Source organism: Eublepharis macularius, chromosome 5, assembly GCF_028583425.1.
Source record: "Eublepharis macularius isolate TG4126 chromosome 5, MPM_Emac_v1.0, whole genome shotgun sequence".
Classification (NCBI taxonomy): domain Eukaryota; kingdom Metazoa; phylum Chordata; class Lepidosauria; order Squamata; family Eublepharidae; genus Eublepharis; species Eublepharis macularius.
Genome location: NC_072794.1, coordinates 132,033,401 through 132,059,512, shown reverse-complemented (window position 1 = coordinate 132,059,512; position 26,112 = coordinate 132,033,401). Strand labels below are relative to the sequence as shown.

The following is a 26,112-nucleotide window of genomic DNA, read 5'->3' as shown; positions in this document are numbered from 1 at the left end:
CCTGGTCAATTCCCGCCTGGAGCCTCCCGCGGACCGGTCCCCGAGCTTGCCCTTACTACCGGGCAGCCTGCTAACCAGCCCCCGCCATGCCCCGCCGGCGACCATGTTCTTAGGCAGCCAGAAGACCAAGGGAAGAAGCCTGCTTTGGGAAGCCATTTCGGAGAAGCGGACACACCACGTCCGCAGCGAGAGAACCTCGCCCCGCTCTGTATATCTTAGGAGCCACCCCGGAGAAGAAGCTAAGTGCCGACCATCCCAAGCACTTAGAGAACACATCTCAAAGAAACCTCCGCATTCCAGAGCTGATGACATCAGGGCAAGCCCTGTCCGCTGGAACATCCATTCAGCCCACTCGGATTTCCCCCTCCCTCCTTTGTCCCCTCTTCCTGAGGTGTCACTGTAACACAACCAGATTCCTAAAGTGGCCCATCTAAGCCATTCAGTGACCCATTAAAGCCTTTGTTTTAATCTGTGAGAACCACCAAGTACAGCACCAGCCCCAGGGTACGTTTTGGGGTATTTAAGCTGGTCTCTCAGACCGCATGGTGCTCGTGCCATTCCTTTCCTGTTCCCAGCCAGGCTCGTGCCATTCCTATCCAGACCCCTTGCTGTCTGTCCGTGGACCCATTGCTGGCATTGGACCACCTCGCTGTCGTGTCTCTGCTCCGCTTCAGGATTGTGAGTATTTCCCTTATCATCGTGGGTACCTGCTCAAGCAACCGTCTCTGTATTTCTTACTCTGCATTTCCTAGTCCTTGTATGCTCTCTTGTGTGTATGTGCAAGTTCAGGCTTACGCCACACTATTAGTAAATACACGTGTTAATTGAACCTATTTGTAGTCTGCCTCTTTGTCACTAAAGTGTCTGGAATCGGGACCTCCGTAAACATTGGTTAGATCCACGCTAATTTTAGTTCCAGACTGCTAAAGCTAATTTCCCCATTATAAAAAGCAGTTCTGGTAACAGTTGTCTCTGAACCTGATGCCTTGGCACTGGGGTTGCTCTCAGTAACTCTCCCTCTTCCTCTGAAGAGGAGACCAATGGTGACTTAGAACGTATCGAGGGTGCGTGTGGATCATCAGGGATTTCAGCTCTCCTGGCTCTGCTGTGATATTGTTTTGCCAGAAGTCTCCTTCCATTTAGAGAGATAATGGGATTTAGAGCTGGCTTTCTTCCTCGGAGGCTCTGAAAACTCCAATGTCTGTGCCTTCATGCCCTCAGATATCTCTGTGTTTGGATCTGAATGAGCAGCTGGAGTTATGTGCATCGCACTGGCTGGCACAATTGAGGATTCCCTCAATTTCGAACGCTGTTGGATCGTAGGCATTCATGTCAGATCCGAATGGCTTGGTGAGTCTGAGACAGAACAATGTCAGCTCCGAGGCTGCTCCGAGGGACTCCAATTCTCCGGAGTCAAAAGGAGTTGTCAGGCCCGTGGTGCTGATGTTGATTTTGTAGGTCTTGGAGCCCTCAACATCAGAGCAAATGGTGACATCGGATCTGATCACTCAGCTAGCTCTGCAAGAGCAGAGGCCTTAGCAGCTTTAGTGGAGGGATTAGTTGATGTTGAAAGAGCCTGCTCCCACAATATGGCTTTGAACCTAGTGGCTCTTTCCACCTGAGCCTTGGGGTGATGTTCTGACAATGTTTGCATGAGTTCACACTATGTCCTTCCCCCAGGCAGATGTGGCGAAGAGTGCCTGTCAGTTCTCACTCATCATTTTGGTATTGCACTGAGTGCATCTTTTGAAAAGGGCTTTTTCAGCCATTCTTACAAGATGACGGATGTCTCCACTCAACTTTCTCTCACTCTCACACTCTCCGTTAAGTGTAACAAAAACGTAGGAGGAAGACCCAAAGCCACGAGAACAGAGGAATGTGCTGCAGGAGAACATCTTAGACCAGCAGCAAAAGAGGAACTGAGGGTTGAGGGCGCCACCTCTCCCAGAGCGCGGGCTGTTTCAGCGGGAAGTGGCCATGCATGCACTCTAGCGGGAGAGAGGTGCCCCCTACTGGATTCAAAGCTGCAAAATATCTCAGATCAGCAGGCCTGCGCATGTGCAGCCCCATGTGGAACTGCACAGAAGACCGACATTGAACTTAATTTTCTTCCCTAAACGCTACAGAATAGTAATCCATTCCTCCTTTGCTTGGCTCACACATACAACCCACAGTCTTGACAGGTTATGCAGTTTGTTGAACGGAACAATTCTTCCACGATCCAGTGTTTCTACTGTCCAACCTGTTTAGATTCTGCAAATCTGCCATGTTGCATTTGTATTATGAGGGACCAACCCAGATAAACACAGTCCTTGACCAGCTAATTAGTTATTCATTTGTGTTTTGTTTCTTCCCTTCCTCCAAGTAGTTCAATGAACTGCCTCATGGAGACTTGGTTCTCTATCTTACCTTCAGTCTCCCACAGTGATGCTTCCTTTAAAATAAATGATCTCATGACAAGACATATACAATATAAAAATTGTTACTTTTTGCTGATTACCCAGAGATTAATTACATATAAAATTTACTATAATTAAATACAAAATTGACTACATGGGACAGTAGACAACTAGTAACTATGGTTGCCTCCCTCTTGTTGGAAAAGTGGCTGACAGCATGGACGTTAGAGTGAGCGAAGGAGAAATGTAGCCCCCATTGGACAGCCTATGTTCCATAACAACAATTCTCTGACTTACAGGGAAATCCTAAGCAGAGTTACTCCAGTCTAAGTCCATTAAAATCAGTGGGCTTAGACTGGAGTAACTCTGCTTAGAATTTCACTGTTAATTAACTAACTGCCAACTCCACATCAGCTCCCAGAGTTGGTGCAGACATTACTGCTGCTGGCTTGCCCCTACAACTAATGATTCTTGCAAGTGGAGTAATCAAGAGAGCACTGTACTATTCAAAGTGGAGACTCATGGAAAACCACAGAATTCTCTCATTTTTTTTAAAAAAAAAGTATTTAATACCAATATGCAGTTTTTCTAATCATGAAAGTAGTTGCTGCAATCTTCGGCATATGTCATGTTGAATGTTAATTCATGCACAGAAAAACAAACAGAAAATTATCTAAAATGCTATGTTTGTACCAACATAGACCTAGTAGTACTTAAATAATCACAGAAATGCAGTTTGTCTACTATATCTCTCATGGATGCAAACATGCCTGCTCCCTTTCTATGGGTTGAATTTGGGCCTTGTTAAGGCATGATTCAGGACAGGATATATGATGTGAATTATTTTTTCTCATTTTTTGAACACAGTTCCCTACCTTGAGCCTTGAGATGGGATGAGTAAGAAATTCAAAATCAGTCAGTTGTGACATAACAGGACTCAACAGTTCTCCAAAGAAAGCAGGCACGGAGAGAAGAAAATGAGGTGGAGAGTATTACTCACCGGCAGCCCTGTCTGGAGGCTCCTCTCCTTCAAAAATATCAGGTCTACACCTTCCACGTTTTTTCTCCTACCCCGCCTCCTCCTCATGGCAGCATCATCCCTTCGTAGACTCCCATTGACAATCTGTCCTGTGACAGGATGAATTAACCCTGCCTGAAGGATTCCAGACAAATCCATGCCGAGAGAGCCTTGTAGCTGATTCACTGTTCCTAATTTAGGGATACTTGTGCTCAGGGAGAAAGGAGAGCTACTTCCTGGAGATCCATCAGGCGCTCTTGAAAGATCCACTGCAGAATCCCGCCAGCCATTCAATACAATAGGAGGATGGGGATGAGATGCAACTAGATGTTCAAGGCTCCGTTGCTTGGCATCTCTTTCCATCTCAAATTCATATGATCGCTGGTGCTTGTGTTCATCTTTGACAAATGTGGGAGCCAAGAAACCTTCCTGTATTTACAACCAAGAGCAGAAAGTTATGACTGAGACTATACGACATCTTGAAGCTGAATCCATTTATGAGGGAAAGCTTTGTGTAGACAGAGGTAGAAAGTTTGCCCTCTGGCCCAGCATTACTATCCTCTACAGAAGGTACTGAGAGTTTTGTTAGAAAGGCAAGTAATCAGGCCCTAAACAGATACACCTCACTTAAAGTTCCCAACAAAATTTTCCCAAAGAACAACATAAAGACCAACAGAATCTCTTTATTCATACCTTGTAAATGTATCCTCTGGGCCAGGTAGTCAAAATAAATCAACTAAGGAATTATTCTGAATGCTACTTCTCTTCAAAGGATTTAGCATAATCAGAGATGGACAAGTCACTATTCACTATCTAGAATCCTCTAGCAGGTCTCATGTACTAAAAAGGTAAATTTAGTACCTATAAGGAGAAAATGGCTTGCACCAATGTATAGGAGATAGCTGATTATGAGAGAAATTTGAAATATGATACAAATTAGATTTACAGCAGTCACGGGACTGAGACAGTGTTGGTCGCCCGCACAGACGATCTCCGTAGGCATCTGGATCAAGGCGGGTCAGCACTGCTGGTGTTGCTAGATCTCTCAGCAGCGTTCGACATGGTTGACCATGAATTGTTGACCCACCACCTTGCCAATGTGGGGATCCGAAGGACTGCCTTGCAGTGGCTTCTCTCTTTTCTCCACAGTTGGACAGAGAGTGATGCTGGGGGAGAGGTTATCAGCGTGCCAATCCTTGGTGTCCGGCATCCCGCAGGGGGCGTTACTCTCCCCGTTGTTTAATCTCTACATGCGCCCTCTTGCCCAGCTGGCACAGAGTTTCAGACTGGGTTGCTATCAATATGCAGATGACACCCAGTTGTACCTGTTGATGGACGGACAGCCTGGCTCTGCTCCTGAGGCCCTAATTAGAGCACTGGCGGCTGTGTCTGGATGGGTGAAGCAGAGCAGCCTGAAGTTGAACCCCATGAAGACGGAGGTCCTGTACCTGGGCCATGGGGGGTAGATATGGGGATTTAGCTCCTGGCCTTTGAGGGGGCACCACTTGTGCCCGTTTCATCGGACAGGAGCCTTGGTGTGATGCTGGACTCCTCCTTGTCAATGGAGGCCCAGGTCAAGGCAGCTGCCATAACTGCCTTTTTCCATCTTCAGCAGGCCAGGCAGCTTGCCCCCTATCTCTCTACCCATGACCTAACAACAGTGATCCATGCAACCGTCACCTCCAGATTAGATTACTGTAACTCGGTCTACACAGGGCTTCCCTTGGGTCTGACCCGGAAACTGCAGCAGGTCCAAAATGCTGCTGCTCGTGTCCTGACAGGAATTTCATTCAGGGCACATGTGACTCCAACTCTGCAGCAGCTGCACTGGCTCCCTGTGGAATTCCGGATGAGGCTCTAGGTTCTGACCTATAAAGCCCTAAACGGACTGGGACCAGCATACCTGAGGGACCGCCTCTCCCCATATGTACCTCAGAGGGCTCTTAGATCTGCAGGTAAACACCTACTGGTGGTCCCTGGCCCCAGAGAGGCTCAGCTGCCCTCGGCCAGGGCCAGGGCATTTTTTGTCCTGGCCCCAACCTGGTGGAACTGTGTTGGAAGACACTCGGGCCCGCCAAGATCTTGTATCTTTTCTGCAGGCCTGTAAGACGGAGATGTTCCGCCAGGCATATTGTTGAGGCCAGCACTGGTTCCATCTAATTAGCCTCCCTGCCAGTCTCCTGCCAGTGGGGGGGAGCATATGGTCCATCTGCCTCCCCATGCTTGAGGAGTTAAGAGTTTCACCAACCCACACCTCCACCCTTTTCTTCCCTTATGCATGGTGCGCAGGGACAGGGGGAAGGGTGCACCATCTGGAATGCTGAAACCCATGTTGGTACTGAGATGTGTTTTATTGGATTTATTTATCGTAATTTATTTATGATTGTAACCTGCCCTGAGCCTGCTTGTGGGGAGGGCAGACTGAAAATCTAATCAATCAATCAATCAAAACATCTACCCAAGCAGCTCTCCCATCAGCTCACCTTATGGACCTGTGTAGCTATTGCTCCATTGTTGAAGCTAGGCTCTGAAGCTTCTGAGGCTTCAGAGTAGTTGTTTCGATTGCTCGTACTGCTGGCTAACACAGCAGCAGGCATTACACTGTGTATTTCAAAAGGCTGGCTTGAAGAAGGCCACTTGCCCTTTAAGATGGCATGACAGATGTTGTCAATTCGATTGATGATCACACGATCCTGCCAAAAAAAAGTTAAGATATACGTTAATCACTCACATTACAACCTCTAGGAGAACCAAATCTAGTAAACTAGTTTAGTTTTAATGATTTGGCAGCTGTTTGACAAGGCTATGAGTTTACCAGTCTACATATCAGAACTTCTGTGGTGGGCCTAAGGCCTGTGACCTTGTGCAGAGTGCTCATATAATAACAGTGTGCTTATATATCACTCTTCTAGACAGATTAGTACCCCATTCAGAGTGGTGAACAAAATCAGTGTCATTATTATCCCCACAATACAGCTGGGCAGCTGGGGCTGAGAGGAGCAGCTTACCCAAGGCCACCACCTGAGCTCATGGCAGTAATGGGATCTGAACCAGCAGAGTGCCGATTCACAGCCCAACCACTTAACCACTATGCTAAGAAGGGTTTTATTTTACATCTCTGAGATATTTCATATAACCAATCTATTTATGCTGTATTATGATAATGTGATTGGATAATAAAAGGAGAAAGCAAAAAAATCTATACAGCCAGTCCTCCCATCACAAAGCACAACCCTATCTTCATTGTAACTTAAAACTGCTATTTTAAAGCAGATGCTGTTAGTGCTGCATTACATGAGCACAATGGAAACATTAGTTGCATTCCAGCAGAGTTATCATCTCCTGACAGCATTTTTTCAGCAAGTGATGGTGTTTTTCAGTGGTGTTCTGTAGCCTGTAGAAGTAAGTGAACAGAGGCCTCAGGATTTCTGTACCACCAGTAAGAGAAAAGGAAATGGTGGGCCAGCCTGCAAGAGGCCTCTTTCAGTGCTGCAAAAGTCTTGTTTGACCTAAGGCTCAGCACAGCTGTCCAATAAGTGAAAAATAAAAGCATATATACATTTTCAAGATCTCAACTTTAAAATCACTACATATTTGGGGATGGAATATGCCTTTTAAAACACATTTTTGAGCTCAAGGAACTGAAACCCACCAAAATGTGCTCTCAAAACTGTTTATCACATTACCTATTGAAGACACAGAATATTGGTGGTGATGGTAAACGTTCATGTCATATTAAGTATGAAAATATCATGTAAAAAGTACACAAGAAATTTGGACATTATCCAAAGCTTCCACTAAAAAATTTTCCAGAGACATAGCTATCTCTTAGAGAGAGACTTATCTATTCCTCTTCTTACACTATATTTTTCAAAGGCACTTGTCAGAGTGTTCCTGTTTTTTTAAAAAAGAACATAAGTGGATCTTAGCCCAGGCTGAACATTAACCTACATCCCTTATTCATGCATACTTAAGCTACCAAGCCACCTTAGGCCATTCTGAGAAAGAGTAGAGTGTCTTCTCCTGCAAAAGCTGAGCTATGGTAGGTGCCCGGACATCTTGAAGTTCATCACTCTCTCCAGGCACAGCAAACGTGGAGCTCTTACTTTCATCTTCGGAAAACTTCTCATAACAATCTAGACAGAGTGGTAAACAGCAGATGCTACCATTAGTTAAGACCTCAAACCACTTCTCCTTTCAATCACTTCTAGGTCACTGAAAGACATACAATCGCATAATGTGACAGAGTTCAATGTTCTCTAAAACTCACATTAAAGGCTTCAGCACTGTCACCAAATTCCTACAGAAAACAGCTGGGGTTGAAGAATTCAGCACAAGATTCCAGCAGCTACTTCTTGCATGAATCTAAATGGCAGGAATTGTGGCTGACAGTTCATCTACGTGCTCGGGTAACGCATATTAAAGAGCATACCATAACATATGCACTAGCCAGGATCTCGCAGAGTCATAATATGTTAAAATAAGCACACAAAGTGTTTTGGCCCTGTTTAAGGTACAGGATTTCATGAAGACTTATTCTTTCTTTTTTATATGGATTTGTGAATGGGATTTTAAATTAATTTTTAACCTAGCAACTTTCACTTTAGGAAAGCTTGCTGCATGGCAATCCCCAAGCTGCACTGAAATACAAAAGAATGCTGAAAGATACTTCCTTGTAGTACCTTGATTTAGGTTGATTCCATCTGTTTTCTCCAGGTCTCGGTCCTCACACTCTTCCTCCTCCCTCTTTATATCATTCCTACAGAAGGGCTGAGCAGCCAGACTCTCTCTTTTCTCCTCAGCACCATCTGCCCAGAGGTCTGCCTCCATGCACACAGGATGCGATTTAAGGAGTTCCATCTGAATTGCAGAAGCCTGGCTTGGTGCAGAGTGATGATGGTGGCAGGCCTGGATCTCCTGCAAGGCTGGAATGTGTTCCTCAAGGCTCTCACATTCAGCTTGATCATCCTCTTCAACACCGGGCTCACTATCACATTTAGATGCTGCTTGCTCGCTTAGGACTGATTCAACCAGCTCCTTATTCCTTTCCTCTATGAATGCATCCAGAGTGGTGAGAATGCAGGAACTCTGCTTCTTCCCCTCTTGTGTAACAGTCCTTGCTTCCTCACCATCCGAGGTATTTAGACAGCTTCTAAAATCTCCCACAGAGTCAGCTGCTGCCTCCAAGTGATCTTCCTCTTCCTCCTCCTCCTCCTCTTCTTCTTCGCTGTGGCTCTGCACTGATTTCTCCTCCAAGCCCTTCTCATGCAACAAGCTCATGAACCTCTTCTCAGGATGGACTTTGATATCAAAATTGTGAAGAGTGGGGCTGTACACTCCTATACTTAGGACCCCTTCCATGCCACCTCTTTCAAATGGTATGGATCCTGAGCCAGCATACTGATTCCCCATATGCTGGAGAGCTTCAGAGGGTTCAGTAGAAAAGTCCTCAGAGGACTTTGCTTCCTTCGCTGAAGGCTCCTGTGCTGCATTTTGACTCTCCACTGGGTCAGTGCTGAGCGATAAATGATCGAGATAGGAGGGGTCTCTTGTAGTATCAGCATCACAGCTAGATAGGTCTTCATCTCCATCTATTTTGCCCTCTGCCATTTTGGTAGTATTGCTGCTGACATCTGTACAGCTTGGGCTATCACGGGCAAGGGAACTGTGCTCACTGTTGCAGGCCTTCTCATCATACATCATGCACATCAGAGAGTCAGGTAAAGAGCTCTCGTCATAGTTAACAGAAATCATACCCCGGACCTTAGACATAAAGGTATCACAGCTACCATCTTGGGAAATGCTTTCTGTCCGTGAGACACCATCACCTGTGCCCACTAGCTTAACACAGCTCTCTGTTTCTGTCTCTGCAGATTCGTGCTTTTGTTCCACCTGACTGTATGAAGGGGAGCAATACAGCTTCGAATTTGCCTGATGATGGCAGCACAAGTTTTCTGCTCCAATAACCCCAGTCCTCTTGTGTTGAGCATAATTTCTGTAGGCATCTAAAAATGACAACTGAGGGTCATTCATGATGAAATAGTCTGTGCGGTTCAGTCCATGTTTAGCTGTACCTATCAGCAGATCCCGATCATGTTTACCACATTCCCACCATACAGGAAGATATAGGCTTGGACGGCAAAGCTTCAGCCGCTCATGCAGCTGTGGACATCTCAGGACTTGCTCTCGGACCTTCCGCAAGAGTTCAATTCGATACAGTGTCTTTGCAGCACGCTCTTCTGTGATTGGTTCCACATAGATACTGGGATCTGCTGGGCCTACAGGTATGGGAAAAGGAATGAGAGGTAGATACAAACACAAAAGATAATACCCACTAAAGTTGAAGTATTAATTTTGTGAGTGCCAGGACATATGAGTCACAGATACTTGGCAGCAGCTCAGTCTCCTGGTTTTGTATAATACACAGAATATGCTGAAGAAATCCCTCTGGAAAAGGGAGCCAGCCTTTCATCATGGAATGCCCTTGTGCCAACAAAAGGATATCAGCTGTGTCCATCGGTTCCACAGTAGCCTGTGCCTGCCAAAAGACAGAAGCACCTAGTGCACATCCATTTTCTTAGTTCAGTGGTTGAGGCTCTTCCCTTAGGTATGATCTGGCTATTGTCCTTCTCCTGGCTAAAGCCATTAGCATTTCTATGGCACTTGCTGGCTTAATGCCTTAGTGTGTGAGTCATCTGAACCCTCTCTCCCCTTCCTTCCCACTAGATAGCAAAAGGCACTTTGTAACCTCTGAGCTCATACAGAGTGTAAACCCAGTTATGAGAAACCCTGCTGCCATTTTGGGATATATAAATTTTGGGGTGTAAGACATTTCATCACACACCTGAAGTTGAGACCCATGTGAAAAATGTCTGATTATGCCATATAAAAATGTCTGAAGAAACCCATGTGAAAATATCTGAAGAGCTTTGACTCTCAAAAGCTTGTACCCTGAAAAATTTGCTGGTCTCTAAGGTGCTACTGGACTCAAATCCTGCTGAAATGCATGGAAGAACATAACAATTGATAATTAATGCATACAGCCAATAAAAGAGGAGGGCTGCTAGGTCTAATGTTTCTTTCTGTACTTCAGCTAGCCATTTTGTACTTCAAAGTATTTCTCAATTTAAAACAGAACAGTGGGGTATAAATATTCTAAATAAATAATTTTCTTTTACTTTAACACGATCCTCTAAACTTACAAATGTGGTTAATAAAGTATGTGAAACAATTAACATCAATTTTTATTCAACTAATAGCTCTTGAAATTTGGTTACCTAATTTGAATTATCTGGCAGAAGTGCATTTCCCTGCTTTAGCAAACAGCCAAGATGGTTTAGGTGGGGAACTGTGTTGGTATGCAACAGAACAGCAGGACCAACAAGATTTTCAGAGTATAAGCTTTCAAGAGTCAGAGCTCCCTTTTTCAGACACAAATTGGAATGGAGATCCCTGAGCCTTTATATCCCAGCCAAAGGTGGGTGGGGTGCTACAAGGGAGGGCATCAGGATGTAAAGGTACAACACAGCTTGATTAGAGCAGAAATTAGCATAAGAATCCTAAGTCTTATTGCTGCACATGGCATTCAGGTTCAGATCCCAAAATCTGTGGTTGTGGTATTTTTATAATAATGATAATATAATAATAACGTTCAATTTATATACCACCCTTCAGGATGACTTAACACCCACTCAGAGCGGTTTACAAAGTATGTCATTCTTATCCCCACAACAAAACACCCTGTGAGGTGGGTAGGGCTGAGAGAGCTCCAGAGAACTGTGACTAGCCCAAGGTCACCCAGCTGGCTTCAAGTGGAGGAGTGAGGAATCAAACCCAGTTCTCCATATTAGAGTCCCGCGCTCTTAACCACTACACCAAACTGAAATTTTAGTGTGTGAAATTTCAACATGCACAATCTTGGTCAATGGGATGTGTTATACACAAGTCTAGAAAGACAAAGAAAGGGGCCTAGGAATAATTTCTTTTTAAATTCATGGTTTACATGACCCAGATTGTTCCCACTCACCATCTTCTTTCCAGTGAGGCAAACGACAAACATTCCTACACATAGCAACAAAGCTGTAGAAATATTTTTCTAGGCTCTCATCAGTTTTCTTCTCTAAACGTGAAATAGATCGGAATTGAGTCCAGTCAAAGATCTTCTTCTCTGGATCATATATTATTCCAAACGAGGAGACAGTACGATAGAAATCTGCTTGTTCTCTTCTAGTCCATCTACAGAATGTAAGAGGAACACACAAATCCACGATGACTGCAATTTTTACCAACATTTAGTCTGTCTAAAATTATGTGTTAGTTCTCATAAGTCTAATATACTTTTCTATATTTTTAAAAATGCTTATATAATACATTCTAGTTCAGAATATTTACTGCATGTGGCCAAAGGCCATCATAATCAAGTGAATAAATCTAAATAAAACACATAAACAAAACATAAACACCAAACAATAAAACTATTATGTTAAAAACAAAAATTACTTAAAACGTATAAGCACCTTCATTATACATAGGTAAAGGAGTCTCAACCATTAAGCACAGTTTGAGCCCTGATTTTCTTAGCTGCCTGGGCAAACTGCTGCTCTATAAGAGATGTGTAGATTCAGGTCAGAAAGAAGGAGGGTTAATTTTTCCACCACAGGGGAAGGATCGGCGTTTTTAATATTTCTCCAAGAAATTTATTTCTGGGCTCTGCATACAAAAAGCAGAACAAAAGCTAATGGGGGAGGTCTTTGGGGACTGAAGCTCCACAGATACAGAAATGGGCATCAATTAGTATTTATGTTTAATGGCAGTCTAGAGAAGTTAAAGCCATTCTATGAACAGGAAAGGTTATTTTGGTCAAATAACAGGCTCTGCCATGATCCCTCTTGAACAACTGGAACCAGGGAGAAAATTTAGAAGAGCGAGTTATACTTCTGTCCAATCCATCTTAAAGATCCAGTCTTGTATATTGAGACCGGGGAAGGGGACACCAGGGAATAACAACAGAGGATATTATTAAAGTTCAGCAAATAGCATCTGAATGCATCAGTGCATTGCTTTGCCTTAACAGCGGACTGTTTTCTCCAGAATCTAAATAAGGGCAAGTGCAAACAGGCTCTGATAGAAGGTAACCCAAGTTCAGCCCACATTAAAGCTGCCTGAGTGCCATGAGGCAAAGCTAGAATCCTCTGTAAAAAAGTTTTGAATTGGTTCCAGGTTAATACATTAAAAACATCCCATTTTGTGTTGAAAGAAGTTCCATTCTGATAGTTACAAGAAACAGAGGACAGGTCCTTAGACAAGAAGATTACCTGGTGTTTCTTCATATGACAGTATACAAATGGAAATAATTCCTCAATATCAGAGTCCCTCCTCTCTATGCACAAAGATCTGGCACACTACTGTAGGAGGACAAGAATTAGCTCTTTTCCCTACTAAGCAGTGACCCCCCCCCCCTCGGAGGCAGATGCTAAACAGATGGACTATCAGTCCTGCTTTGCTTAGAAGGTGTTTGACTTTTTCTCAAAGTTGCTTAACTGAGTAGTTTCTAGTCAATATATTCTCTGTGAAAGGGGAGCATTTCCTACCTTGCCCGACCATCTTTTTTGGATTTGAGTGGTACCTTGTCAAGTTCTTGAGTCAGAATGTCATTATGGACTTCCAATAATGCGATAGTATCAGTGGATTTTGCCACCAATTTACATGAAAGGAACCTAAAAGTTTCTTGAACAGTTCTCTGGAGGGGTTGCATATCAGTTTTCTAAATAAATAAATGAGCTCATGCCTGCTGCCTCCTTTACCTTTTCTGCAATTCTTTGTTCACTTGATCCAGCTCACTGGCTCTTCTGAACATCTCGTCTTGCAGCCAATAGCCATGATTACAAGGCCCTGTGATTTCAGGTCTGGATGGCAACTCTTTACGGTTGCAACGTTGATAGACAGTAACAAGACGCCGCAGTCTGGCTGTCAGGGCAGATGACACAGGCCAGCTGGATTTGTCTGGGTCGGAGCCATCCTGGGCTTCAAACATCAGCAAGGTCATTAGTATTTTACACAATCCCTGAAGAATCTTTGCCCACACATAACAAAGACAACTACTAATTCATTAAGTGCCTCATCCTACCTATATATATACAAAGGAGCCCATAAATCAGTCCACCATTTCTCAGTACTGTGGGTGGACAAGTAGTCAGTTTGTGGTTTCTGGGTTCCTGTAGTTCAAAATTCATTCGATTCTCTTATTTGTTTTCTTTTCCTTTGCTTTCTTTCATACTGAGCAGCATGCATCTAACCAGTGTGGAAATTACAATCACAGAAATGGAAGCCTTCTCATTAGAAGAATTATTAGAAATGAACACATACAAATGAATACCCAAAGGAGAAAAGAAACTTCGGTCTTTATAAAAAACAACAAGATACTTGCCAAGATGGTGACCAACTATGATCAGTTGCAGCTGGTAGTTTTGTGATAAACAAAGATTTGCCCATCACATGAATGACCGAGATTCAACAATATAATTTCATACATAAAATTACTGAGCGTTATGGCTTCTGGTCTCTCTTGTGGTAGATGACAGTCACTTCACATGAATGCCAAAGCCTTACGCCATTTATCTAGTGATAGGTGAACTACTGTGCACTTGACATTAAAAAATTTCTGGGGCAACATGCCTTTTTCTCAAGAGTTCACTTCTCACTTATGTTGGCACTTGGATCCAGCATGGTATAGAGGTTAGAGAGTTGGGACTTGGATCTAGGAGACCCAGGTTCAAATCCCTCCTCTGCCATGGAAACCTGCTATGTGGCCTTGAGCTAATCACACACTCTCAACCTAGCCTACCTCAGAGTGCTATTGTGAGGATACAATGGAGGAGAATGATGTAAGCTACCTTGGGTCCTCATTGGTGAGAAACAGGGTATAAATGAAGCAAATAAACAAACATGCATGCTGATGGCCCTAGTATATGTGTATTGTTCTCTGGAAGCTGTAGTGAAAAAAATTTATTTCTTTTAGTAATGCATGTTTATTTTTTCTCTGCATTTATGCTGGTGCAGAAGGATGACAAACTGCATAGGAAGAAAATGTATTTCTTTTGGAGAAGGTTTGTTCATTTTTTACACTTGTGACTTTTTCACATTAAAAATACTTGCACTAGAGCACAGTAACCATCTTCCTGGAATGCTACTGGGCTTTAGGGCAGAGAATTTTGTTTAAATTTAAAATTACAATTTTAAAAGCCCATAAACCACTTTCTTACCTGGAAGTAACACATTTTCTTCCTATGCATTTTTTGCACTCTCCTGCATCAGTGCAATAGTACTGTAGTGAAGAAAAAAATAATTACAAAATCTTGCTTCCCCTGACATAGTTAACGTTAAAGGAGTTATGTGCATGCACCCACACAGTAGTGCCCTAACACCTGTTTTACATTCTGAGACACAAAGTGTTTCTTGGGGAAATTTTGCTACATGCAAGCATTACAAACTGGTCTACTATTTCAAACCACATGGAGAATTTCCACAGATGGGAAGTGAAGATTCTTGCTACAGACCTTGGACTCCAAGCTGTTCCTAGGGGTCCTCTGTCCTTCCCAGAGCAGCAGTGAGGGGCATTTGTGGCTGCAGCAGGAAGAGGTGGCAGGGAAGTCCCATTTCACAAATGGAAATCCCTTCATTGGTGGAAATCTCTGGTGGATCCAAGTCTATGTAATCATAACACTTCAGTACCTTCCCTTTTTTAGACATGCATGTCTCCAAGATACTCAAGCGTCTATAGCATACAAAGAAATCTCAGGGCAATGGCCCACTTTGGGGACGGGTCTTGTCTTGGGACTGACATACAGTCGAGTTCTAACTCCTGACTTTGATATTAACACATTAACACATTCCAGCCAATAACTTTGATAAAACACCATGTTCCCTAAAACATCCAGATACGCAGCCTCACCTGTCACGCTATCATCCTTCTTCTCAGCAGTTTCACCACAGCACTCTGAAGTCTCCTACGAAACAAACAAACACACATCAGCCTATAATCTAGGACAAAAGCAGAAAATACAAAGTATGAAGTCAAGCGGGGCCTAGCATATTGGCTCATACTCTTGGAATATGCATTAAGAAAAAACAATCAACCTCTCCTTTGCTTCAGTAACAGCCTAGCAAAGGCACCACCACCCATCTGCAAAATTCTCTTTATGTCAAACCTGCACTCAAACCCTTTTGAGGGGATATATTTGTTATTTCTGATAGTGGAAGGTACCCAAAGTAGTTACTTACCTCTTCTTTCTGCAGCCCATCTACCTTGTCTGCACTGCTCGCATCTTTGTCAATATTACCTCTACAAAAAACAAATCAACAGCAGGGTGAATCTCTAGAAACTTTACCAAACAAGCTCATTATGCTAGAGCTCTCCAAACATTTCATTCTATTGATTCCCGAGTTTGCCCAGCCATTTGTTCTAACTAAAACACACACACACACACAGATGTTAATGAATGAATTTAAAATATTTATATCCCGCCTTTCCGCATGTCCAAGGTGGTTTTAAAGCTAGATGGCCTAGCCACCAACAGTGGTTAAGTGGTTCAAATGTGAATCAGCATTCTACTGATAATAATTACACTAACTTGTTCACTGCTCTGGGTGGGGCATTAATCTGTCTAAAAGAACAGGATATAAGCCTGGTGGTGGTGGTGGTTGTTAAGCACGCTATGATACCTCAATGTACAACTTAGTCTTCAAGCACCAGAGACATGTCTTCCCATAGTTATATGCAGAGGGGGTGGGGTGTTTCTAGGAAAAGAAGTGGTGGAACTCTCAAGAGGGAAATGAGGAAGAAACACACGGGATTCTTTGAAATAGTATTATTTTCATGCATTATTGCCGAATATTTTCAAGAGGCGCCAGAACTGCATTCCACCGCGTTCCCGCTGAAAAAAAGCCCTGGCTGTATGGGATAGTATGCATACACATAGCCTCCGGAAGAAATTTGTTCTAGAAAGTATTAATGGCATTTCATATAGACCGGGCTTCCTCATTTGCCAATGTGCAGCATCACTCTGAACACCTTCTTCTTTTCTAACAACTGAATTTCTAATTTAGTATGCTAACACAGTGAGATGAGCACTTAGGCAGTCCCTAACACCGTGGCTGATGTATGTATGACACATGCCTTGTAAGAAATTCTGACCTTGTGGCAGATTAATGATCCCAGTAAACTGGCCTGAATCCTTTTTGATAAGTTTACCTTTCTGGATTATCCTGCACTCCATCAATGACACTCTGCTCTGCAGACAGCAACTTCTCGTCCGGCATGCCTACCTTCTCAAGAAAGCACAGGGCTGGATCAGCTCGCATGGCATTGTACCGTTCATAACCTGACAAAAGCCACAAAAAAAATGTGGATACTCATCACCACTAGCCTTAAAGCCTATTATCACTTCCTTAATGTCCGTGTAAACTGCTAGAAACCATATGGTAGAATACATGGTCAGTCTACTTTGCGGGAATGCCAATGAATAAGTTAACACTGCTTTCAGCACAGTCCTAAACTAAGTTACACCATTCTAAATCCCCCGACTTCAGCTGACTTAAAAGGGTGTAACTCCACTTAGGATTGCACTGTATCCCACATAACATGGGCTGATTGTATAGGCAATGCATGATGAAATCTTCAAATGCATAGGAGGGCTCAGCAGTACTTCAAGTATTAACAGTGCAATCCTAAACACAGTTACTGCAATCCAAGCCCATTGAAATCAATGGGCTTAGCCTGGAGTAACTCTGCTTAGGATTGCTCTGTAAATGTCCTACATAGTTTATCACTTCCCCCATGACAGCAGAAGCACAATTATGATACTTAAAAACTGTGTATGAAATATGCTTAATTTGAATAGTCATATCTCACAGAAAACAGCATTTAGGGCATACACTCCTGCCTGTGTTTTTCACATACAGAACGAGGAAGAAAAAAAATACTGAGAAACAAGAACATTTGAATGAAACCAAGTTTGAAAAGTCTCACAAATTCTATCCAATTTCCCTCTCTTAGGCACAGCCTCACATAGTGGGAAATGCCTATTAACACTCCAACCCACATACAAGGAAATACCATGTTTGAAAACTCCAATGAGCAGGGATTTGTCTGCCTCAGCATTCCACCAATCCACAGGGATCTCCACATAGTCGATGTCTGGTAGCACAACATCCAGATCTCTGTGAAGAACATAGAGGTTGCATACCTTGAGTGTTCTGCACAGGTTTATGCATTCCACTCATGCATAAGACACTCAGGCACGAGTCCATCTTCTAGAGTAGCACATCCAGGGTGCACTAGGGAGCTACCAGCTTCTTCCAATTAGCATTCTCCACCCTAAGCAGAGCTACACCCTTCTAAGTCCATTGCAAACGTGCGTTCCTAAACAATGTCCCTGTGATGTGCTCTATTCACAAAGCAAATTTTAGCTAACTGGGAGGAATTCCTACAGATTTAGCTTGGCACCTTAAACTGAGCTAGTTTGGTGTAGTGGTTAAGAGCAGCAGGACTCTAATCTGGAGGAACCTGGTTTGACTCCCTCCCCTCCACTTGAAGCCAGCTGGGTGATCTTGGGTCAGTCACAGCTCTCTCAGAGCTCATTCTGCTGTGCACCCACCTCACAGGGTGACTGCCATGAGGATAATATGAACACATTGTAAAATGCTCTGAGTGTGGCATTAAGTTGTCCTGAAGGACAGTATATAAATTCAATGTTGTTGTTACTTATTCTGTCACAGTCTTGGGATATTTTGATAGCATCATCAGAACTTCAAACAAGAAACATCAAAGAAGAAACTTAAGCTACTCTTTTATTTAGTACATTGGCTTGGCTGAAAGAGACTGCAGGTTCCAGAATGCAACATTTGCGGCCTGGTGGACTAGCCTGGTTTTCAAGTCAAAACCTCAAGCTACAAATTCAGTGCCAGGGGATGTTGAGATGGTCACTAGCTTAGATTACTTTAGGGTGGGGGGGTTGACAATTTAATGGAGGAAAGACCCATCAATGACTATTAGCTATGGTGAGATGAATCACTAAAACTACAGTATGAGGTCTCCATTTCATTTATGCAGTACAGTATTATGAGACCTCTTTAGTATAAGCTGGACTAAAGGTGAGTAAGCCCATGCATCTATTACAATATGCATGTACCTATCCATACAGTTAAAGAACCTATACAACAGCAACTCTGTAAGCAGCACAGAAAATAGGACCAAAGTAAAGACACATTTGTTTTCTCTGACATGCAGAATGACCTAAACTGTACAAATTGTCAGAGCCTCACTCCCCACACACTGAGCCCTGGTTCTACAGCCTAGTCTGCAGTTCTGGACTCAAGCCACAAACTAAGCAAAGCTCCTCCCAATTTGTCTTCTGAATGGGCAAAGCTGTACCATGAAACTTCCTTGCCTTAATTTCTCCTGTCTTGACTTTCTATTCTCATGCAACCAGCTATACCCAAAGCTCAGAATACATTTTTCAGCTTTCTGCATATTGTGTGCTCCACTGAAGGTCTCAAAATAACAGTTTCTGTAAACAATTATTCACATATTTTGCCTTTCACAAGTACTGTGATTTTCTATGAAGGTTTCAACACCACTTACGTTGGAGAGGTTTGAACTTTTGAGAATCCAATCATGCTGATATATGGAAATACAGTCAACAATTGATCAAAGAAATCAGTGAATATTTAATAGCCGTAATGACTAAGCCTTCATTTAGGCATGCAATGTGGAAATCTGCTGTTTCAGATAAGTGATAAAGGAAATATGAATGTTCTGATTCTTAATCATCATGCCCTTCACTTAAGCAAAAGCTAGCGTTAGCCCTGCGGAATAAAAAATATCGGTACTTTCCCAGGCTAGCAGGGGCAAATACCAGTTTGAGGAGAAAGACATATTCAGGGAAAAGGCCCTGAGGGAAAGTATTTATACTCCCTCCCTCAATGCTAAGCACCCAATAATGTATAACTTGATGTAATGTATAACTTGATCCTGTATCTCTTTTGGTTCACTTTTGTTTTATTTACCTTTATTCATAAAAAAAAATTCTGTTGCTGTTTAGTGTTGTTGACTTTTGTTGATCATTTATGCTTGTTTTGAAATATTTACTTTATATTATTTAGATGCTGTTCTTTCAAATAACTGTGGACTGGTCTTCAAACAATGCTTTTTGATATGTTTTATCATCGTATCTATAATCATTTTACAAGACTGCCTGGCAGTGCATTCCTATGCAGTGTTACTCCCGTTTAAGCCCATTAAAATAATTAATAAAAGAATAACGCTGCATAGGATTGCACTTAAAGAATGACTGGATCTGAATATTTTCGGTCTGCTACTAGAGTTTTGCTATTCTCAGATTATTTTTCTAATACAGATGTATTTATTGTCACTCTCATCTGCATGTATTTCCAAAACCAGAATTTACAAGACCACACTTATCTCTTTCAAACATGAGTTACAACAGGGAAATAATAATCCACTCTAAAGTTTATACATAGGAGTACTGTGTCCCAATCACAAGCAGTGGTACATTTTCAATACAGTGGAGGAAACACATCTGCAGGGGATTCCACAGCAAATTCCAAAGGGCTAACATAACATACTTGGCAGGGGTTCCTTCAAAGGCTTTGTCAGCTGCCTCCCCCAGCACTTCAGCTTTCAAGTAATATAACATTCGCACCCGCAACAGCACCCTGCCAAAAGGAAAAGCAGTAGGTGAGACAGAAAGTAAACCTGTTTCGAACATGCTGCTTTGTTCCAAATCAATAGATCCACTCTGCAGATCCAAAGAACAGGCTCGTTTAGAAACTAGCAGTATACTAGAAGCTCGTATCACTACCTTCCAAAGTTGCCATTACAGGAGACAAAATCTGCTTCTAGAGGAGAAACTCCCAGAATGCACGTTGCTGAATGAGAGGCAATGACTATGAGACCTCATTCTGTTATCTCTTGAAGTACCAAGAAACCAATCTGCATACTGAGCAGCTGGCTCTAAGGCCACTGAGAAAGCACAGAATAAGAGGCAGGAAAGCAAGCTCCACCCAAAACAAGGCAAAAGCCAGTTAACTGGGCACTGCCCAACCTATGTGCATATAAAGATGATAAAGCACATGCGATATTGTGAAGGAATAGATGATGTGCTGCAGAAACGAAAATACACAAAATATAACCAAGATACTCAACAGAAATCCTGTGACTGTTGATAGAGAAAAATACTTTCTTGTTATATCCATACTGGGTACTCATCTGAGACACTTGAACAGAAGCACTAGGCCATGATTCTGCTGTGCAGTATAGGAGATACCAAAATCTATCAGCCAGAAAGCCTCCCCAGGAAATCATGAAAGCCCTGCAGAAATCCACATACTTTTTTCAAATGTGTTCCATTCAAGTCAACAAAATGCATTTGTCCCACCAACTTATAGGAGAAGGTGTAAGCAGTTGGCCTGGCCTCCGCCATCTTTAATAGCTATTTAATATAGCTACCAGTGATATAATCTCACAAGGCCCCTGGATTAAAACGGCAGTTTGGCCTGCAAACAGGGGAATTCCAGCTACCAGTTGCTGAGTCCCACTGAGTCAGGCATGCCACATGTACATGCAGAGTGACCAGTGGTGATTAGTTTTACAGTCTCCCCAGCTCCGAATGGAATCAAGAGCAACGAAGGTCTTGCAGAGTCATCCCATTTAACACATTCCTTTCCCTCCTTCCATGATGAGATCTCCTGTCCATGATTGAGGAGAAATGGCATTCGTAAGTATTTATAATTCATCAACTTAGCTCCGGTGGACTCCATTAACGAACTGACCCTTTTGTGCAGTCCCAGAAGAGACTTTGCGTTCTTTCACACGCCCTGGCAGCTAGCAATCAAGGTAATCAAACCTTTGCTATTCCCAGTAACTGACCATTGGAGTCTTTGTTCCAATGGCTAGGTGGGCTCTCCCACCTCAGGGCAAGTTTTACCCTGTAAGAGTAGTGCCCTAGCCCCATTTAAATCATGCACACCTAGTGAATCTGAAGTTCTGCTCCCTTGAGGTTACCCTAAGCCTCTTGCTCTCTTGGCCGAGGACGCTGTATGTTTGAAGCTGCTCTCTTCCTCCATGGACTAGATTACTCTTCAGGATAGGTAGATATACTTTTCCCCTCCCTCACTCTATTCCAACTTATGATTAGCTTCCTAGGACTGTGTGTGTGTGTAACCATTTCTATCATTTACTCCTGTGTGTATGTGCATGCATTTTCCTCTTTCAATAAAATATTGCTCTTTTGAACCTCAAGCACCAGCCTCATCTGCTATACTGGGACCCTGTAAAAATTGGTGGAAAGATCCCATAGTTACCGCCTCTCGCATAGCTGTCTTCCCTGCTGCTAATTCCCCCTACACTTCTTTTATTGCAAGAAAGCCAATTCAGGTAACAAAGGAGTCACAACCCTTAAATCCCAGAGGATGGTTCTAGAATTAAAAGGGGTAGGTGAGTTTCTCTTTAAGAAGTTTCCAGCCTCTTTCATTTCCATACAATTTGGAAAATGAGGAGGGCACCCCGCTTCCTGCCCTCATGGATTTGTGACAGCGACGAAGAGGATACAATGTTCCCCCATCACCTACAAGGATTTCCCAGATTGCAACTTCCATTTTCTGAGAAACTACTTGCCAAATGTAAGACTTGGTTCAGAGTTTTACAGAGGAAATCTAACTCCTGGTTCCAAAGAGATGAAAGTAGGAGTGGACTTCTGCAGGAGGGAGTTGAAGTATCTCAACTGTGTACATACACAGCAATTGACAGGCCAAACAGTACTGGACAAATACATTCAGGAATCCCCTGATCATGTCTCATTCTCTCACTTGTTGCAATGTTGCTTTAGGTGCTTTTTGTAGCTATCGTCATGTAGGACAATCTCAGGATTGCAAGTGGTAAGCCAGTCTGCATTCTTGATCTCAGGAAGTAACATCTGGTTCTTCGTTTTCTTTCCTTTTCTTCCTCTTGGCACTGGTGCTGACAAACCTGAAACATGCAAGGGGAAACATATGAGTGGCACCACGGGCTCTGGATAGCTCTGTATATTTTTAATCCAATTGAAAAAGGTCAGGCAGAAGTTTAAGAAGCTAGTATGGCATGGAGATCTTTTTCTCCATCAAATTCAAAGAACAGCTGACTCCAACCCCAAGTTTTATCTCCCACAATAAGTAGTCAGAATTCAAGAAAATAAACAACAATCTGGTTCCTGGGCACTTTTGAACCCTAACAGTGCAACACAATAATGTGCCTCCAAAGTGCTAACCCCAATATCAGAGGCTAGCACAGATGCTTTTTCCTAAATTCAAATGGTATGTACACATGCAAGGTTGGCTCCAGGTTTTGTATTAACCTATGCAAATTGCCCTCCAGCAGCCTCTCCCCAGAGCACCACAACTCCATCCCTGAGAGTCTCACACACGTACAGTATCCCTCCTCCTGAAGGTAGCAGCAGATCCAAGACTCTGCCCATGTTCCTTTAAGCACCATGGTGCCAGAACACCTAAAAGGAACACAAAAGAGTTATGTTCTGCTACTACTACCACCTCTCCCACAGGAAATAGAAGACTGCCTCAGAGGTCCTTGCCACAATGCAGAGGCCCCTGAACTCATCTCGTTTCCTGGGTGAGGGACACCTGGAGAGTCAGCAGACTCCCCCCCCCCCCGCTAGCACCAATAGGGCTTGAAAGAGCACAACAGCTGCACTCCACTGCTATCTCTAAGTGTCCCTGCCACCAAGAAATGGAAGATTCCCTCAGAAGACTCTGCAATCTCACAAAAATCCCTGAAGGCTGATATGAGGGATAACCGGATGAGTGAGTGATCAGCTGGCAGAGCAACATCGCCATCAAGGGTGGCTATCGCCTGCTGTTCCTTGCCACTTGCAGCTCACTCAGTCAGTTTCCTGGGCAGGAAGGTGGTGGTTGGGGGCAGCGATCACCCCCTCTTCCTCTGGACAGCAGTTCCTGGCACTGCTAGTCACTTGTTCAAGAGTGAGCACATGAACAACGAACGGCTGATGCTGGGGGCTTCCCTTTGATCCTTTTGGAGGGAGAGGAGAAGAAGGCACAGAATGGCCCACTCTTCTACTCTGAGGCCCCTGGACCCTACAGAAAGAAACACCAGAGGGCATGCCTGCCCAAGAGAACTCCCCCCTGCACATCAGCCTCACAAGCACTTTTCTAACAAGCCATCACTTTACAATTTGACAAGATAAATCAATAGATTATGTTTCAGGCCATTGGGTGTCTATTTCTCAGAAGATTATGGTATAAACTGCCTGGTCTGGATATCTCACTTCCTTTCCCCTCAGGGCACACAGGTCTTAAAGTAACTCCAGGGAAAGTAAGGAGGAGCTGCCTTGGCTGGTTTTTCTCAGGCCCTTGGTGGTTCCCCTTCCCTTCGGATAAATATATTTTTTCCCCACTGATTGACACACCTACATGTCCTGGAAATCTTTTAGAAATGAAGAAGATTCTAGTCACAACTATGTGATGCAATAACACTGATTACATGACATCTCTAAAGATATGGGTTACTACAGTGGTAAGCAAATTACCCTTTATCACAAAACTGCTGCTCTATAAGTCCCAGAATGCTTCTGCAGTTTAACTTCAGTAAACAACATTTGTTATTTCTCTGAGTTAAAAATACAGTCCATCAAGACCCCCACTCAACTCATGGATTACACTATTCATGCTTTTTAATCTTATATACTGCCTATAACCAGACATGAGAGAGTTCTGTGATTCTGCATAATCTTGGAAGAAGCAAAGAATTTTTCTACTGGGTGCAGAATTCCGCATATTGAGAATCTCGGCTTTCATTTTTTTTAAGCAAAGGCAAACTTCTAGCCTTTAACTCTGTGACAGTAAACTTGAAAGAGATGTGCCAGATAACCTTCCTTTTATTTTATGGAATGCAGCATGCTACACAGCTCTGCACAGGTCCCTCCCCATTATCAGCAGTGTAATGATGAAAAATAAATATCTGCAAAGGCACATAATTTATATGGATTGTAAAATGCAGGTTTTCTTGACAATCTTCCCCTGCTCAGCCCAAGCTGAAGAGCTGAGCAAAAATCTGTGCAGTCCTCCGTAGAATTACTCTAATTTAAGCCCATTGATTTCAGGAATATGCTGCATATCAGGCAGTTGGTCAGGGATCTCAAGTCCAAACATCCATGCAGAATAAAATGAAAACTCCTGGAACTCCTCTGCCTAGAGAAATGCTTCCTACTTCTGCCTCTTAGGGGTGTGCATAAAAAAAAATCCTGGATATCTGGATACGGGTTTTAGGGATCCCCCAAAAATCCAGGGTTCCTGAAATCTGGGAAAGATCCTCTGAATCATTTAAAACAGATCAGATAATCCCAGATTTATTCTGCCATTATTCCCTACGGGGAAAACTATCTGGGGGCTGTCCAGGGAGCTGGGGATGTCATTTTCCAAGCAAACTGCACCAAATTTGCAGAGGACTCCAGACTGCCCTCCAAATCTCTCCAAGTTTCAGGAAGATTGGACTATGGGGTCCAATCCTATTAATGCCTGAAGAAGGTGTCCCCAACCACTTTCCATTGTTTCGTATAGGGGAAACATTTCCATGCAGGTTCTCAGGCAGAACACTGCCTTCCAGTGGCCAAAGGCACACTTCCAAATGCAACCTCAACCTAGAGAAAGCCCAAGAGAACCAAACTGATCCCCCACAAACCACAGTGCCCTCTAAACAAGCTTCCCAATCACTCTCCATTGTTTCCAATGGGGAAAAAATTTCCAAACAGCCTCAGGTAAAAACACACCGGGACAAGGCTGCCAGTGGCAGTCAAGTAGAGCTACTGCACAGATTGGCCACTTGTCCCCCCTCCCTGCCTCATTCCCTCTCCCCTTGTGGAAAAAAAGGCAAGAGAACCCCTTGAAGAAGCCAGCCAGAGACTAAAGCCACACTTCTAAGATTTACCCGGGGATCTGGATCTGGATTCCTGGACTGGATCCTGGATTCTCTGATTTGATCTGGGAGAGCCAGATGTAGCCAGATGAGCAGAAATCTGGATCCAGATTGCAAACTCCTAATTTATACAATAGTCATTCACCTCTGGGTTTATCTATTCTCCCTTTTTTAAAGGACCTTTCCCTCTTTCAGTATTTCCCAATAGCCACATTTATCTAGTTGTATGATTCACTCTTTTGATTTCAGTACTGCTTTGACTGTGAGTGCAATAAAGCTGCAGCTTATGAAAGAATTAAAATAGCAATAGTGAAATAAGTCTGTGGTACCTGAATGGTTCTGCAGGGCCTGGTTCTGTCCATCCTTTGTGGGGGTAATCAAATCCCAGATAAAACTTTTAATCTTCTCATCTCCCTTATAATGTTTGACACAATAGACTAGAAGTGCTCGACAGATCATTTCCATGTCTTTCTCATTGAGATGCCATTTAAATCGGCCATGAGTCAAGATGTCTTTCCAGCGTCCCCAGCTTGGAAAACAAAACAACAGATGTATCCTAAACACCAGGCTGAGCTCTTGCAAGTTCTTCTGCTCTTTGATAGTGTAATGTCTTTGAAAATTTTATCAATAAAGCCTGGCCAACCCCAAGGAATAGAAGATACACAAACAGGGAAACTGTGAAATGAAGAATCAAC

The 26,112-nt window shown here is 43.2% G+C and overlaps 1 protein-coding gene across 1 annotated transcript in view; it reads right to left on the bottom strand.

The window, feature by feature from the left end:
* The window catches only part of CHD6 (chromodomain helicase DNA binding protein 6), a 196,989-nt gene that overhangs the window by 25,762 nt on the left and 145,115 nt on the right, over positions 1-26,112 (bottom strand). Inside the window, exons 24-36 of the mRNA XM_054979661.1 lie at positions 25,747-25,946; positions 22,303-22,462; positions 20,062-20,151; positions 17,531-17,634; positions 16,667-16,796; positions 15,697-15,757; positions 15,368-15,422; positions 13,221-13,440; positions 11,444-11,652; positions 8,100-9,695; positions 7,405-7,553; positions 5,901-6,110; positions 3,400-3,846 (exon numbers count right to left, since the gene is read on the bottom strand). Coding sequence (XP_054835636.1) covers positions 3,400-3,846; positions 5,901-6,110; positions 7,405-7,553; positions 8,100-9,695; positions 11,444-11,652; positions 13,221-13,440; positions 15,368-15,422; positions 15,697-15,757; positions 16,667-16,796; positions 17,531-17,634; positions 20,062-20,151; positions 22,303-22,462; positions 25,747-25,946 — 3,631 coding nt within the window. The remainder of the gene's footprint in view (positions 1-3,399; positions 3,847-5,900; positions 6,111-7,404; positions 7,554-8,099; positions 9,696-11,443; positions 11,653-13,220; positions 13,441-15,367; positions 15,423-15,696; positions 15,758-16,666; positions 16,797-17,530; positions 17,635-20,061; positions 20,152-22,302; positions 22,463-25,746; positions 25,947-26,112) is intronic.